The sequence below is a fragment of the Micromys minutus genome, assembly GCF_963924665.1.
Source record: "Micromys minutus genome assembly, chromosome: 20".
NCBI lineage: Eukaryota > Metazoa > Chordata > Mammalia > Rodentia > Muridae > Micromys > Micromys minutus.
The window spans coordinates 20,367,390-20,381,443 of NC_137955.1; the positions used below are offsets into that span (position 1 = coordinate 20,367,390).

The 14,054-nt window shown below is 43.4% G+C and overlaps 1 protein-coding gene across 2 annotated transcripts in view; it reads right to left on the reverse strand.

The window, feature by feature from the left end:
• NNT (nicotinamide nucleotide transhydrogenase) overlaps nucleotides 1-12,926 on the reverse strand; it is a 90,393-nt gene extending 77,467 nt beyond the window's left edge. Inside the window, exons 1-3 of one of the 2 annotated variants that reach the window (XM_080933533.1) lie at nucleotides 12,841-12,926; nucleotides 8,257-8,459; nucleotides 1,819-2,048 (exon numbers count right to left, since the gene is read on the reverse strand). In XM_080933533.1, the coding sequence (XP_080789659.1) occupies nucleotides 1,819-2,048; nucleotides 8,257-8,407 (381 nt within the window). In that variant the 5' untranslated portion in view covers nucleotides 8,408-8,459; nucleotides 12,841-12,926. Of the gene's footprint in view, nucleotides 1-1,818; nucleotides 2,049-8,256; nucleotides 8,460-12,562; nucleotides 12,682-12,840 lie in introns of those variants that run through there. The other variant, XM_080933532.1, reaches the window with a different exon arrangement.
• Between the last annotated feature and the right edge of the window lie 1,128 nt (nucleotides 12,927-14,054).

The window sequence follows — 14,054 nt, forward strand, 5'->3', positions numbered from 1 at the left end:
TACTGCTAAATCTGTTTTAACATTACAAAATCTTACGGGAAAAGATAAAAAAAAAAAAACATGTTTTTATGTTCGAAGACTCAATCCAAGAACAGAAAGTACTAGCACACATATTTAATCCCAGCACTGGAGAGACAAAGGCTGGCAAGCAGATCTCTGTAACTGGGAAGGCTGTGTAGTCCACAAACCCAGTTAGAAGCCACCAAGGGCGACATAGTGAAACACTGTCTCCAAAAAACAGACTCAATCCTTACTAATGTTGTCAAACAGGAATATATGAGGTAGTGAGGCATTAGGAATGTTGTGGGTTAAAGACTCTTTAGGACAGTGTATGTCACTTTAAGTTCCAGACCTATAAAGAAACACAGTGTAAACTAGCATCTCTACCGAGTTAAACTTACTCTAGCTTCAGTCCACTGTTCTGATAAGAAGTTGAGCTGTATTTGTTTTCTGTGAAATGAGCTTAGCCTGTAGGATTTGCATTTTTTTAAAGATTTATTTATTTATCTAATGTATGTGAGTACACTGTTTCAGACACAGCAGAAGAGGGCATCAGATCCCATGACAGATGGTTGTGAGCCACCATGTGGTTGCTGGGAATTGAACTCAGGACCTCTGGATGAGCAGTCAGTGCTCCTAACCGCTGAGCCATCGCTCCAGCCCAGGATTTACATTTTAAATACAAACAAGAATGCTATTTCCATCACTTCCTATCATGGCTTTTTTTTTTCTTTGTTTACCAAAGCACCTATTATCCCTGAGCTGGTGACTCGTGTGAATCTAGGCTGAGAACTTGTAACTCTTTGGGCAGGAGATGTGGTTCAGTGGTGGAGGACTTACCTGGCACGTGCGAAACCAGCAGCACACACAAACTCTATTTCAGAGATTAGGAAAAACTCGAGACTGCTCTGAGTCAACTCAACTGACCCTCATCAAAGGCTCAGCTGAAGCCACTGGTACCCGAGATGTCAAACCAAGTGAATGATTCCCTAAACCTGTTCCTCAGAACGGGAATCGGGCTTAATCTAATAGAGAAGGCCTGGGTCAAGTTATGAGTGGAAGGGAAATAAAGACCTTCATTTTTATACTAGCTGAGTAGAAGTCTCTTTCAATTGACAACATGGCTCATTTATATAGACTCCCTGCTGATGTATATGCTGCTAGGATGGAAAGACGTTGTTTAATGCCGCCCAGGATACTGTGTGCAGTGTCTAATAACTGAAGGTAGTCACTTACCCCACATAGTGCTGTTCTAGAACAGCATGGCCATTCTGGAGAAGACAGCACTGGGCTGAGTGACCCACAGGCCAAGTGACTTGAAAAGGTCTTGAGATACCACACAGCAGAAATTTACATGCTAAGGAACTTTATAGCTAAAAAAAAAAAATGAAGTAAAAAAAATCTACCCAGCTAATGTAAAAATAAAGGGCTCTATTTCCCTCCTATGGTTTCATGGAGAAAAGCGAGTATGACCTGCAAATAGGAAATGCTGATGGGTAATGTTCAAGATGATGGATACGCAAACTGCTCTGCTTTGATCATTGGACATTGTATATACTTGGTACATATAAATATAAATATATATGTATATATGTATATTACTGTATGAATATGAACAATTATTACGTGTCAATTAAAAACAAAGAAGAGCTCTAAGAATTGACAGAGCTTGGTGTGGCTGGTGGCTTTGATCCCAGCACTGGAGGAGTGGAGGTAGCTGGATCTCTGTGGGTTCCAAGCCAGCCAGGTCTATACAGTGAGACCATGCCTCAACAGAAGACATGAAACTATGAATGAAGGAGAAAAGAGAGTAATTACTTTGACCACCAGATCAGAAGCCAGGACTTCCTTCGTCCCTTGGATCTGAGCCCCTGCTGCTCTGTAGAGATCATCTGGGAATTTGGAGGCTTCCCCTGCTCCTGATTCCACGACAACATTGAAGCCCTGCTTGACCAGGGCCTGGACACCAGCAGGAGACAAGGCAACTCGCTTCTCATTTTGGAAAATCTCCTTGGGGACCCCAACTGTCAACTGCTTATATGGAATTCCTAAAAGCAAACAAAACCCAAAGTTAGACAAAGCTAAAAAGCATGTTTCGGAGCAGACTTCAGGAAAGGAAAACGGGAAGTCTGTTTTTCTAAACATACCATGCACAAGCTGCTACTGAAAATAAAGATTCACAATCACAATCTGCTTACCTTGTTTGAAAACTGATAAATTTTCATACAAACTGTCCTGAATGCACTAAATGTTTTATTTAATTGCACATCTCTCTTTAAGACACATGATAAGCAGTCTGTTCTTAGGAGAAAAATACCTGAGTTGAGAAATCACACAGCATCCTAACTCCCCTCCTTCACCCTCTGGGGTTACTGTCTTCCTGTCCTGGCCTTTAGAAAAGACAGAAATCAGTTACTGCAGAACAGCTCTATTATAGATGCTTTGATGATTGCCATACTGGAAGTCCCTTTCCTGTCAATTTGGCCAGAGGAAATTTCTTACAGATTTCTGAGGCTTAATCCTAAGACTTGACCAACAGCTGAGAAGCCAGGAACCAGGTCAAACAGTCATCTGACAGGCCAGACATGAGAGAAACCAGCAGCCACTGCCGATGACATGACTCACACAGGAACTATGGATCCAGAACAGTCCATGCTGGCCAGTTTACTAACCTCCTATGCTGGCCAGTTTACTAACCTCCTATGCTGGCCAGTTTACTAACCTCCTATGCTGGCCAGTTTACTAACCTCCTATGCTGGCCAGTTTATTAACCTCCTATGCTGGCCAGTTTACTAACCTCCTATGCTGGCCAGTTTATTAACCTCCTATTCTTGCCAGTTTACTAACCTCCTATGCTGGCCAGTTTATTAACCTCCTATTCTGGCCAGTTTACTAACCTCTTATGCTGGCTAGTTTATTAACCTCCTATTCTGGCCAGTTTATTAACCTCCTATGCTGCCTAGTTTAATGTCAACTTGATACAAGCTAAACCTTTGGGAAGAGGGATTCTCAATTACCTAAATGCCTTCATAAGATTCGCCTGTAGACAAGTCTATAGTGCATTTTCTTCATTAGTGATTGATGAGGTAGGTCCATCTCACTGGGGCAGATCATCCTGCATAGAACGCTGAAGCAGGTTGAGCAAGCCATGAGGAGCAGCCAATTAGTATTCCTCCATGGCATCTGCTTCAGTTCCTGCCTCCAGTTCTTCCCTGGAGTTCCTACTCTGCCTTCTTCCAGTGACAGAGTGTGACCAGAAAGTCACAAGCTGAAGTAAACCTTTTCCTCCCCGAGTTGCATTTGGTCACCACGTGTTCTCACAGCAACAGGAAAGTAACTAAAACACCTACTCAGTCATGGTCTCTCCTGGGAGGTTTGAATGGAGTAGCCGCACAAAGAGGAAGAGAGTAGTTGGTATGGAAGTGGTTTGTAAGCACGGCCCTGTGATAATCAGTGAGAAGTCAGAGTAGCTCTGACAGGCTCCATGATCAGGCTACTTAAAGACCAGCCATAACTAGGAAACCCGGAATGCATCCCACTTCTCAAAGATAATGAAGGGGATAGAATATATATATATATATATATATATATATATATATATATATATATATATATATATACATACATACATACATATATATATATATATATATATATATATATATATTGTTTTTTTGCAGACAGGGTTTCTTTGTGTCGCCTTGGCTGTCCTGGAACTTGCTTTGTAGACCAGATTGGCCTTGAACTCACAAAATCCACCTGCCTCTGCTTCCAGAATGTTGGGATTAAAGGCATGTGCCACCACTACCATCTATTAACATATTTTTAAACATTATATCTCTACATAGGATTTATTATGTAGTTTAAAAACTCTATTCTTGCCACTGAATATATAATAAAAATGAATAAAATTATAAATATGGAGTAATTTACTGAGACTTTACACAGATGAAGGCAACTTGAAAATACCGGCATTTGAACATAGTCTTATATTCCCCTATTGTTTATACACTAATAATTTACAGTATAATTACAAATGCATATTTCCTACCTAAGGAGAGAGGAGAATAGAACCTTGGCAAATATTAGATCCATGTGTAAAATGAAGTCATATATGCACTTCTCAGAAGTTTGCACTCATCTGAAAGCCTCACACTGAAGCCCTGCATTTGGAAAGTCCCAGTAGCTAAACAGGTACAGAGTTGAGTGAAAAATATTTAGGAGGGCCAGTAGTGATGGTGTACACCTTTAATTCCAGCTCTCGGGGGGTGGAGGGGCAGAGGTAGATGGATCTGTGAGTTCTAGGCCAACCTGATCTACATAACAAGCCAGCCAGGGCTACATAGCAAGACCCTGTCTCAAAAAAAAAAAAAAAAAAAGAAAGAAAGAAAGAAAAGAAAAGAAAGCCAATTCAAAATGACCGATAACCAACTGGGAATTTGAATATCAAAATAGAATGAATAGGATCTGAAAGGATGCACTGGTCTCCCAGAAGACCTGGGTTCGATTCCCAGCATCTACATGGTGGATCACAACTGTCTTTAACTCCGGCTCCAGGAGGTTCTCTTCTGACCTCCATGGAACACATGGCTCCAGGAACACATGAATACACAGACATACATGTAGGTTTTAAAAAAAGGCATAAAATTAAATGAAAAGAATAACGGAGTGGAACACTTCCAAAGATATCATAACCCATATTATCATGTCATGTTGATTATCAGAAAAAGCACTAAGTATTTTAAAGGACATTGTTCAACTTAGAACATGTAATGTGATGGACAGAATAACGGCTTCCCAAGAATGTCCCTGTCCTAATCCCTTTGAATACTTCATGCATGGCACAGGGGAATTATGAGAGCAGATAGGTCTGGTGATCACTCGGCCTACAGTAGAAGAATATCCAAGGTTGTGTGGAGAGCTGCAAGGTAGTCAGAGTCCTCACGTGTGGAGGAGAAAGCCAGAGTCCTAGTCAAGAAGCAACGTGAGGATGGTACATTGATGGAAGATCCACGACCTGACAGGCAGAGACGCACTCTAGCAGCTGAAAGGTTTAGAAAAAGTCCTCCCCTATGGTTCCCAAAACAAATGCAGAACTGCCAGCACTTGGATGGAGGCCCAGTGACAACCCCTTTGGACTTTGACTTCCAGTGGGTAAAAAGCCAGTAGGCTAATGGTCATTTGTTACATCAGGAATAGGAAATCAGTGCATAAGGGAACCAAGTGATCATTAGCAAAGCTAATAAGTAATGGGAAAGAGCTTTTTCCACCTCACCTGGTCCGTTTCAGGGCAAGTGACCAACAGAGAAAATGTGTTTTCTTTATAGAAAAATTCTGGCTGATGAACAAGGAAAAAATGATGGGGTTTCATCATTTCGAGAGCCCTAATAAAATCATGAACTTAGTTCATGGGCATCAATTATACGGCAGAAAGAATCTGAGTGGGAAAAGCTGATGCGAACTTCACATCAGACATACCACAAAGACAATACCTACACTGTCCAAGTCGTCTTCCAGATGCAATACAATAATATACCACACTATCAGTGAGGTGTTCTTGTCGGAAATGTATCCTTAAGCTAATGAGACCTTCTGGTCTGGCTAAATGTTACCAAAAAGAAAAAGAAAAAAAGACTCAGCAGAACCATCATAGAAAAAAGTCTCATATCTGTGGTAGTTAGAATAGAAACGTGTTTGAATGACTCGAAAGAAAGACTCCTGTGTTTGAACGCTTGGCCCATAGAGGGTGACACTATTAGGAGGTGCAGCCTTGGAGGAGTAGGTGTGGCCTTGGTGAAGGAAGTGTGTGACTTGGAGGGCAGGCTTTGGGGTCTCCTATGATCAAGCTATGCACAGTGTGGCACACAGTCTCCTGCTGCTGTCTGCAGACAAAGATGTAGACTCTGAGCTTCCTCTCCAGCAGCACATCTGCTTCTCGCCATGATGAAAATGGACTGAACCTCTGAGACTGTAAGCCAGCCCATTTTAGAAGAGTCAAGGTAGAGTCTCTTCACAGCAATGAAAACCCTAAGACAATATTTTAGGAGACATGAGAGACAGAGAGCAAATGAGGTAGTGCAAGAACTCTAGACCATTCTTTGAACAAACCTACTATTTTAAAAAAAAAAATGGAATAAGAAGGGTATGGTGGCAAACACACCTTTAATCCAAGCACTAGGGAGGTGGAGGCAAGTGGATCTCTGGGAGTTCGAGGCCAGCCTGATCTACATAGCAAGTTCTGGAACATCCAGGATTATAGAGAAAGACCCTTTCTCAAAAAAAGGAGGAGGAAGAGGCAGAAGCAGCAGCAGCAGCAGCAACTGGAAAAACAGGAATAGTGACTGAAATTACTTTTTATGCTTTTCAGTGTGTTAAATTAATATTTTATTATAGAAAAAAGAATATCTGTTAAAGATTGTTTTAGACAGTTGAGAAAACAGAAATCAAAAGTTAAACAAGGAAGATGTACACATATTGCTGCAGAGGCCTCTGATGTCCACAGATCTATTCCCAAATAGAATCCTCATGTCCTCAACCCAGTCATTTGCCTCTCTTATCAATTCTATCCCTAGGTAATGCGGCTTTCCTAAGCAGATTAAAAGCAAGCTTCTGAAGATAAATTTGGGAGCAATAAGAGAAAGGCACACTGCCAATAGAGATCTGCCACCAGAGTACATGGAACAAAACTACAAAATCTATTCAAGGTATCAGCTCCTTGATGACTAGAAAGGAGTCTTGCAAGCCCTAAGAGAAAAAAGAAACAATCATGCCACCTTTTCATGTTAGGAGCTAATCACCATTCTTAGCCAGGCATATTGCCATCTAGAATAAGAACTAAATGTCTGAGTCTTCCTGACAGATGTCTACATGCTTAAGGTCTGGCCAGTGAATGACAGTGTACTAGAATAGTCCTCGGGAAGAATTCTAACAGAGAGGTGACTCATCTTAGAAGGTGACCTCTGGAGCCTCTCCTTCCAGCCTGTACCTACAACAGAATCAAGTGAGATTCCTACTACAGAAAACCTGATAGGCCATTAACACACCACTTGAGTGGCAGATAATGGTGTGAACAAAAGTGATAAAGTCGTAAGGGTGGAGATAGAGAGGTGGCTCGGTGGTTAAGAGTGGCCACTGCTCTTCCAGAGGATTCACATCTGGTTTCCAGCATCCACATCAGGATATTAACAATGGCCTGGAACTCTGGCTCCAGGGGACCCAACACCCTCTTATGGTATTAGAGGACCCACATGTGCACATACACAGAGCCACACTGACAGACAGATGAACAGATGAACAGACAGACAGATAACACAACCAAGGCGGACGGACAGTAGCTGCTAAGGGCATGTGGGAAGATTGACACCTCTGACCTGAACTACAATGAGGCTGCTTTTTGCTAAAGCAAGGAACATTATTGTAGATCAGTTAAAACACTTTCTTCCTAGGTCCTGAGCAGTGAACTCTATCTGGTCCAATTCTCCAACACTTCTGGGAGCAAAGGAGGGGCTGCGAGAAGAAATGGTTACTCTGAGAAGAAATGGTTCCCAAATACAATACAACCAGTCAATCTTTCTCTTTTCCCATTATTTTTATCTTCTCTCTTAGCAATGGCAACCTGGAATTTCTATAAGTGGAAAATAATGAGAAAACACTGTTGTGGATTTGGTCTAACGCTTGAATTATGTTAATTGGGTTCCCAAAATTGCACAAGAATCCACATGTAAGACAGAGGGTTCCTGCCCCCAGTTGGTTTTAACTTGATAAATAAACTTGCCGCCGGGTCCAATGGCTGGGCAGAGAGACAGAGTCGGGACTTTAGGATTCACGGGGAAGGGAAGGAACCTAGAGAGGAAGGATTTAGAAATACCATGCCAGGAAAGGAGTCAGGACCAGGCCTGACAGCTGCAGAAGAGAGGGCATACCAGTCATGTAAGAGCCAGGGAAGTGCAGCCACAGGGCCCTCCTTCTCTCTGTGTGTCTAGCATGACAACAATAGAATATAGATTTGAGTAATAACTCAGGAATATAAGAGGAGGGGGTTAACCACGGGAAAGTTTGAGTGTGGTGCCTGTGTGTGTGTGTGTGTGTGTGTGTGTGTGCACGCGCAAACTACAACAAAACACTCCTCTGGGTTTTTGTTGCTGTGGATGTTATCGTTTTCTGTTTTAAATGACCATTCAAGCACCAGGCCATAAAACTTACAGAGTTTTCCTTGCATGTATCAAAGACCTGAAGCACACGGTGAAGTTGTTTTACCTGGTTTTACTGGGGATTTACACCACAGTGCCTGGTGGGTATGAAACGTTCGTAAAATGTCTTTCTTCCCAGGTAGAATCTTACAGGATCCCAAGTTGCCAAGGAAAGGACATGAACAGCCAGTTACCACCGCTTTCAGTACATGTGCCATGTTGCTTTGAGCTCCCAACTTTTCAAATCCCCAATTCCTTGAAAGTGGGTTACTAAAGAGAAACAGAAGGACATGTTTAGATGCCAAGAAAACAACTACCTTGTCACGTGAGCATGAAAAAGCATCTAAATTGTCCAGCTAAAGGGTCTGCATTTGGAATACATTTATATGCTGCCATCTACAAAGAATTTAGTTAAGTCTTTTCTTCAAAAATCTGTTTTCAATTCAGCATTTAAAACTTGAAATCTATTTTCTACCCAGAACTAGAATTAGAAACTCAACATTCAATTCCAGGCCTGAGTCACACAAATTTGTGTGTGTGTGTGTCTGTGTCTATGTAGATAGAGTTTGTATATATACATCTATACAGTTAAACCATATCTTGCACTAAAGTTACCCTCTAAGTCAATGCATTTGTCAAAAACATATATATAATCAAAGTTACACTTGAATTTTCCTTAATATCTACAAAACAGTTAAGCACTAGGTCATACAAAACACGTTGTTCTTCCAGTGAGATCTCCTGACTCATGCCTAAATGAACAGGAGATTCATGTTTACCTCTCAAGAAAATAAATACACATAGAATAATATTAATGATAGAGAGAAAGAGAGAGAGAGAGAGGTCTCATGATATCTATATCTTTATTAATTCAGTCTGTGCTTGCAGATAGCTGTGAACTCTTTTGAACATGGTTCTCAACAGTGGCCAGTATAATTTGCAAGTGTTATAAATACAAATAATAAAGTTTATTTCACAAAAATGTGGCTGCTTATTGCTAATTCTAGCAGGACTGGGTGAATCACTTTGTTGACTTTTCAGTTACCTTTGCCCTCTTTGGCAGATCCCCATGAATACACAGCAGACATGCCTACATTTCCCATTTCCTCTACATTTCTCATGGCTTTGAGAATGAGAGGAAGCACAGGGTCAGGTCTCTCAGTCAAACCTGGCTAACATTACCCACTATGCCTACAGGCACTGACCCATGAGATGGACTCTCACAGGGCCAAGCATCATATCCAAGCAAGCTCTACAATCATTCTTCCAGGCACCAAGAAGGGTTTAGCTGATTTTAAATCTCAAAGTTGTTACTTCAACTTCCTACATAAACTTTAAAACACTGAGAAGGAACATTGGTGATAGAAATTATCGATCCAGAAATGGCCTTTTCATTAGACGCCCTTTAATTCGACAAACGGAGCCTGGAGAGAGAATCTCAGAGACCCTTTCTCTTCTCGGGTCATCCCAGCTCGCTGCAACCACTGTTCTCAGGGAGTTGGTAAAGCATCCCAGACCCCATCAGCAAAGAAATGAAACTGGCCCAAATGGAGCCCCGCACTGCCCTAGTCAGCCACTTCCTGATTGTTTAACCTGAACTACTCTGAGCTTCAGTCCACCAACCCACAAGAGTGGTAGCAAAAAACAGCTTGCTGAGGTCTTTTTAGGCTCTAGAAAATCCACGATTGCCTTGCCTACTTGGAAAATAATAATTTGGTCTAGAACAGATAGATCCCTAATAGGGGCACCATGTATCAGAAGCCCTATCTAAAACTAAAAAAAATAAAAAATAAACCTACTTCATTAGACATCAAACACATAAATCAAAGATCAGGAGGTTGACTGGCAAGGAAAGCCCACTACACTTGCCCTGCTTTAAATGTAAATGGTTCTGAAGGGTGTTCAGAACATACCTGAACCACTGGCTAGTCCGTGTTTACCCCAACCAGTTACTTTTCTTCCTTTTCTTCCCTTTGGAATTCTCTATGCACGTCTCAAGCCATGAATCAATAATAAATGAAAAATAATTTTGCAACCCCAAATTTAAAAGAGTAAAATGTCTGTTTTAGCATAGCATGGCATTCATTAAGCCATGTAAGTTAGAAGGATAAGTGCCTCCCCAGAGACTGATGTGTGAGGTGCCAAGGACAGGATCCAGAGCCATACACTTGCTATGAGGGCTCACTGCCCCCTAAGCTACATCCTTAGCCTTCCCCAATGTGAAAACCCTCTAGAGCAGTAGTTCTTAACCTGTGGGCGAAACCCCTTTGGAGACAAATGACCCTTTCATGATGATATCATATCAGATGTCCTGCGTATCAGATATGTACATTACAAGTCAGAGCAGTAGCAAAATTACGGTTATGAAGGAGCAACAAGAGCTGGAGAGATGGCTCAGTGGTTAAGAGCACTGACTGCTCTTCCAGAGGTCCCGAGTTCAATTCCCATCAACCACATGGTGGCTCACAGCCTTCTGTAACAAGGTGTGGTGTGTCTGAAGACAGCTACAGTGTACTTACATATAATAAATAAGTGAGTCTTTAAAAAAAAAACAAGTAGGAACAACAGTAATTGTATGGTTGGAGGTCACCACAACATGAGGAACTATATTAAAGGGCTGCAGCACTAGGAGGGCTGAGAACCACTGCTCTAGAGTCTAGGACAAGCATCTGACCTATCAGAGGAAGACGGTAAAGAGACTATAAAGTCGGGTTGGAAACCCCTTCTCCAGTTTATTACAAGTGTGTCTCTTCAAATCACCCAGGTTCTCTGTACCCGATTTCCTCAGCTTTAAGGTCAGAGTAATAGCAAAAACCTACCTCATAGAGTTGTGAGGATTAAAGTAGCAAAGTAGCCCTGGCCGCTGGTTTGTAGGGAGGGTTAAAGGACACAAGGTCCTTGTGCCTTATTCCATTCGCTTTGTTAGTTTTCTTGGCCCAGTGCTTTGCACTAAACAGAGTAAGTCAGTTCATACTTTTTGACCGAACACTTAACTAACTAGGGCTGGGTGTCCTGATGCCATTCCACAATACACTTCTGAAACAGAGTTTCCAGACTCGCCCTTTGAAAACAAACATTGTGTATAGCCTTGTAGAAAACTCACCCTTAACAGCAAAAATAACGCTGATACTAGAATAATCCTAAAAACTGTCCCTTCAACAAACAAGGGGGGGGGGGTAGAGGGAGAGAGAGGGAGGGAGGGAGGGAGGGAGAACAAGCAAACTGAAAGTCCACCTCCAGAGAGAGAGAGAGGGAATGGAGCTGGGGTGGTGGCTCATAGTTGCAAATGCCAGCATTGGGAAGGCTAAGGTTCAAAGCCAGCCTGGGCTACACATAGAAATTCAAGCCAGTCAAAGCTACAGACCGAGATCTTGCTCGTCTCAAAATTAGAAAATATAGTAAGAATAATAAAGTAAGAAAGGAAAAATAACCAATGTTTGCCCAAAAAACGGGGTGCAGTGGGCAAGTAAGCCCCATGCCTCCAAAATTTTCTAGTGACTGCACAGTACCACAGGACAAATAAAGGGCACCTGCAAGCATAAACGACGTCATGCTTTCAAAAGCTAGGCATACCAACAAGGACACAATACCCTATCCCGGAAGGCAGCATGACCCCTGTCACAGATGCTGCCCCTCCCTCAGCAACTAAACTGCCACCGGCTGGCGCGTGCAACTGGACCGCTATTTATAACCTCCTGTGGAAGCCCATTGGCTCTGGCAACATTATAGTGTTGTGCCTCTCAAGTTTGAACCAGTTCTGCCCAGGCCTACACACTGACCCCAATCCAGCCCACCCTGGCTCACCAATCCAAACCCCTCTCTCAGTCTTTAGAAGCTGACACCCCCTACCACCAGTCAGCCCTAACCTACACTCACATCTTTTCCTACACACCCAAACTAGACACCCTGCCTGAACACTCCTGAGGTTCAAGTACAACTTCCGATCACCCAGCTGTTATTCTTCTAGGTACAACACTCATCAAAAGTCCTCTACGACCTCTCTTCCAATCCCTCTTAGGGCCAAAACGACTACATACAACTTTTGTCCCCACTACTCCCCAGGATCCAAGATCTGCTGCACAGCTGTCACTTGGTTACCTAGTCCTCTGCCAGGACCCCGTTCCCACCTCCACCCTCTCACTCCTTTCGGTGTCGCCTCAATAGAATGCACACACGAAAGGGGCCCCTGAGGCACCGCATTCCTTCCCCCGGCTGTCTCCTGCAGGAGCCTCTGCAGCCCGTTTGCTTGACATTGCCGACCCCGCCCCCCTGCTGCTCTCTCTCGGGTCCCCTTCGCCAGGAGACCAGGGGTCAGCTCTGGCTGCCCTCCTTTTTCCAGCAGCTGCCAGGCGCCGCAGGGCCAGTTGGCTCACCTGGACCAGCAGGCGGGACAGATGGCGACCCCGGGCTGCGAGCAAACGCCACGCCGCGCTGGCAGACCCGGGCTTGGCCCGTGGCGCTGTGCCTCCAACCCGGAAGAACAGCCCCAACCCAGAGGCAGTGGCAACGACCACGTGACACCGCGTTGCCCAGACCCGGACCCGCGCCCCCTTTCGGCACCCCCTCTCTATCTCCCCCTGCCTCCTGCCAAGCCTGCTTCGCCTGATCGCCAATCTGAAAAGAAGAAAGACCCCAGCAAATGCATCCTTACATCGCAGCAGCGGGTCCGCGACAAAGGGTCCTTCCGCCCCGGTGGCCACGGAAGCCCCTTTGTCTCCACTGCGGCCCCAGGCCCGCGGTCCCTCCCCCTTGCTCTTGCTCAATCGGTCTGTCAATCAAACCTGGTGCCAAGCACAGCAACTCAAGTTTTTCGGAATTCGGTTCCACTTCTTCCCCCAGGAGACTAAGTTACAAAGTGTGATTTCCTCACCCGTCTCCCTGCAGAGCAAATAAACGGATACTACAACTCCACTCTTGGGGCCGGACTTTCCTCTAGCTCTCTAGGAAAAAAAAAAAAATCCAAACTTCTGTAACTGGAGAAGACCTAGGCGGGAGTAAACCGAGGGCGGGAATGGGGGCGTTGTTTTTTCCATTCTGGACGGGGGTGGGGTTAAATTCCTCACAAACGAAGTCAAGGTCTGAAAAAGAACACACACGCGTGCATATTTGGCTTCCAACAGCGAAGCCAGCCAAGAGGAAACCCTGCTTTACTATTAACACAGGCAGAGCCTGGAATGTACCGGTATTTGACAGTAGCGGAGGGCCTTGTCTACCTTCCTGATTAAGGAAAATCAAAACATAATGACCTAATTAGTGGTTAGAGACTAAATTCTGATAATTGCTCTGCAGGTGCATTCTGCTGAACCTAAAGGAAATGTCAGTGTAAGATTGTTGTTTGTTTGTTTGTTTGTTGTAACTGAAATATTTTTACAGGCAGAAGAAAATACAGGCATTCAGTGTCTTTAAAAATAACCGAACCACAGAAAACCTCTTATTTAGAGAATGCCTCGTGTTTTCTACAGCAGAAAGGACCATAGACTCCACACAGCAATCTGGAGTAAACTCTTACCGTGGCAGAAAAGGACTCTCAGCACAGTCCTTTAATATTTTAACGCTAATATCTTAACAATTATTAAAATACTAATCATTAGTCAACAGATAGAGATACTGCAGGTACAATGAGGCAAAGTCCACAAACATTTAAAACTCTTTGTGCTGAGGACCGTGTGCCGTGTTCGTGTGCAAGGCTCTTCTATAAGCATCAATCTTTGTTTTATGTCTCCTAATGCTTTCTGTCTTAGTGCTGTTTCTGTTACTATGCCTCCCTTCGTTTTAATTAGCATTTCCCTGTCCAGTTCCTTCCTCCGTCTCTTGTCTCTCGTCTCTCTAAACCACAACCAATATTCCCCCACCTTCATTTTACAC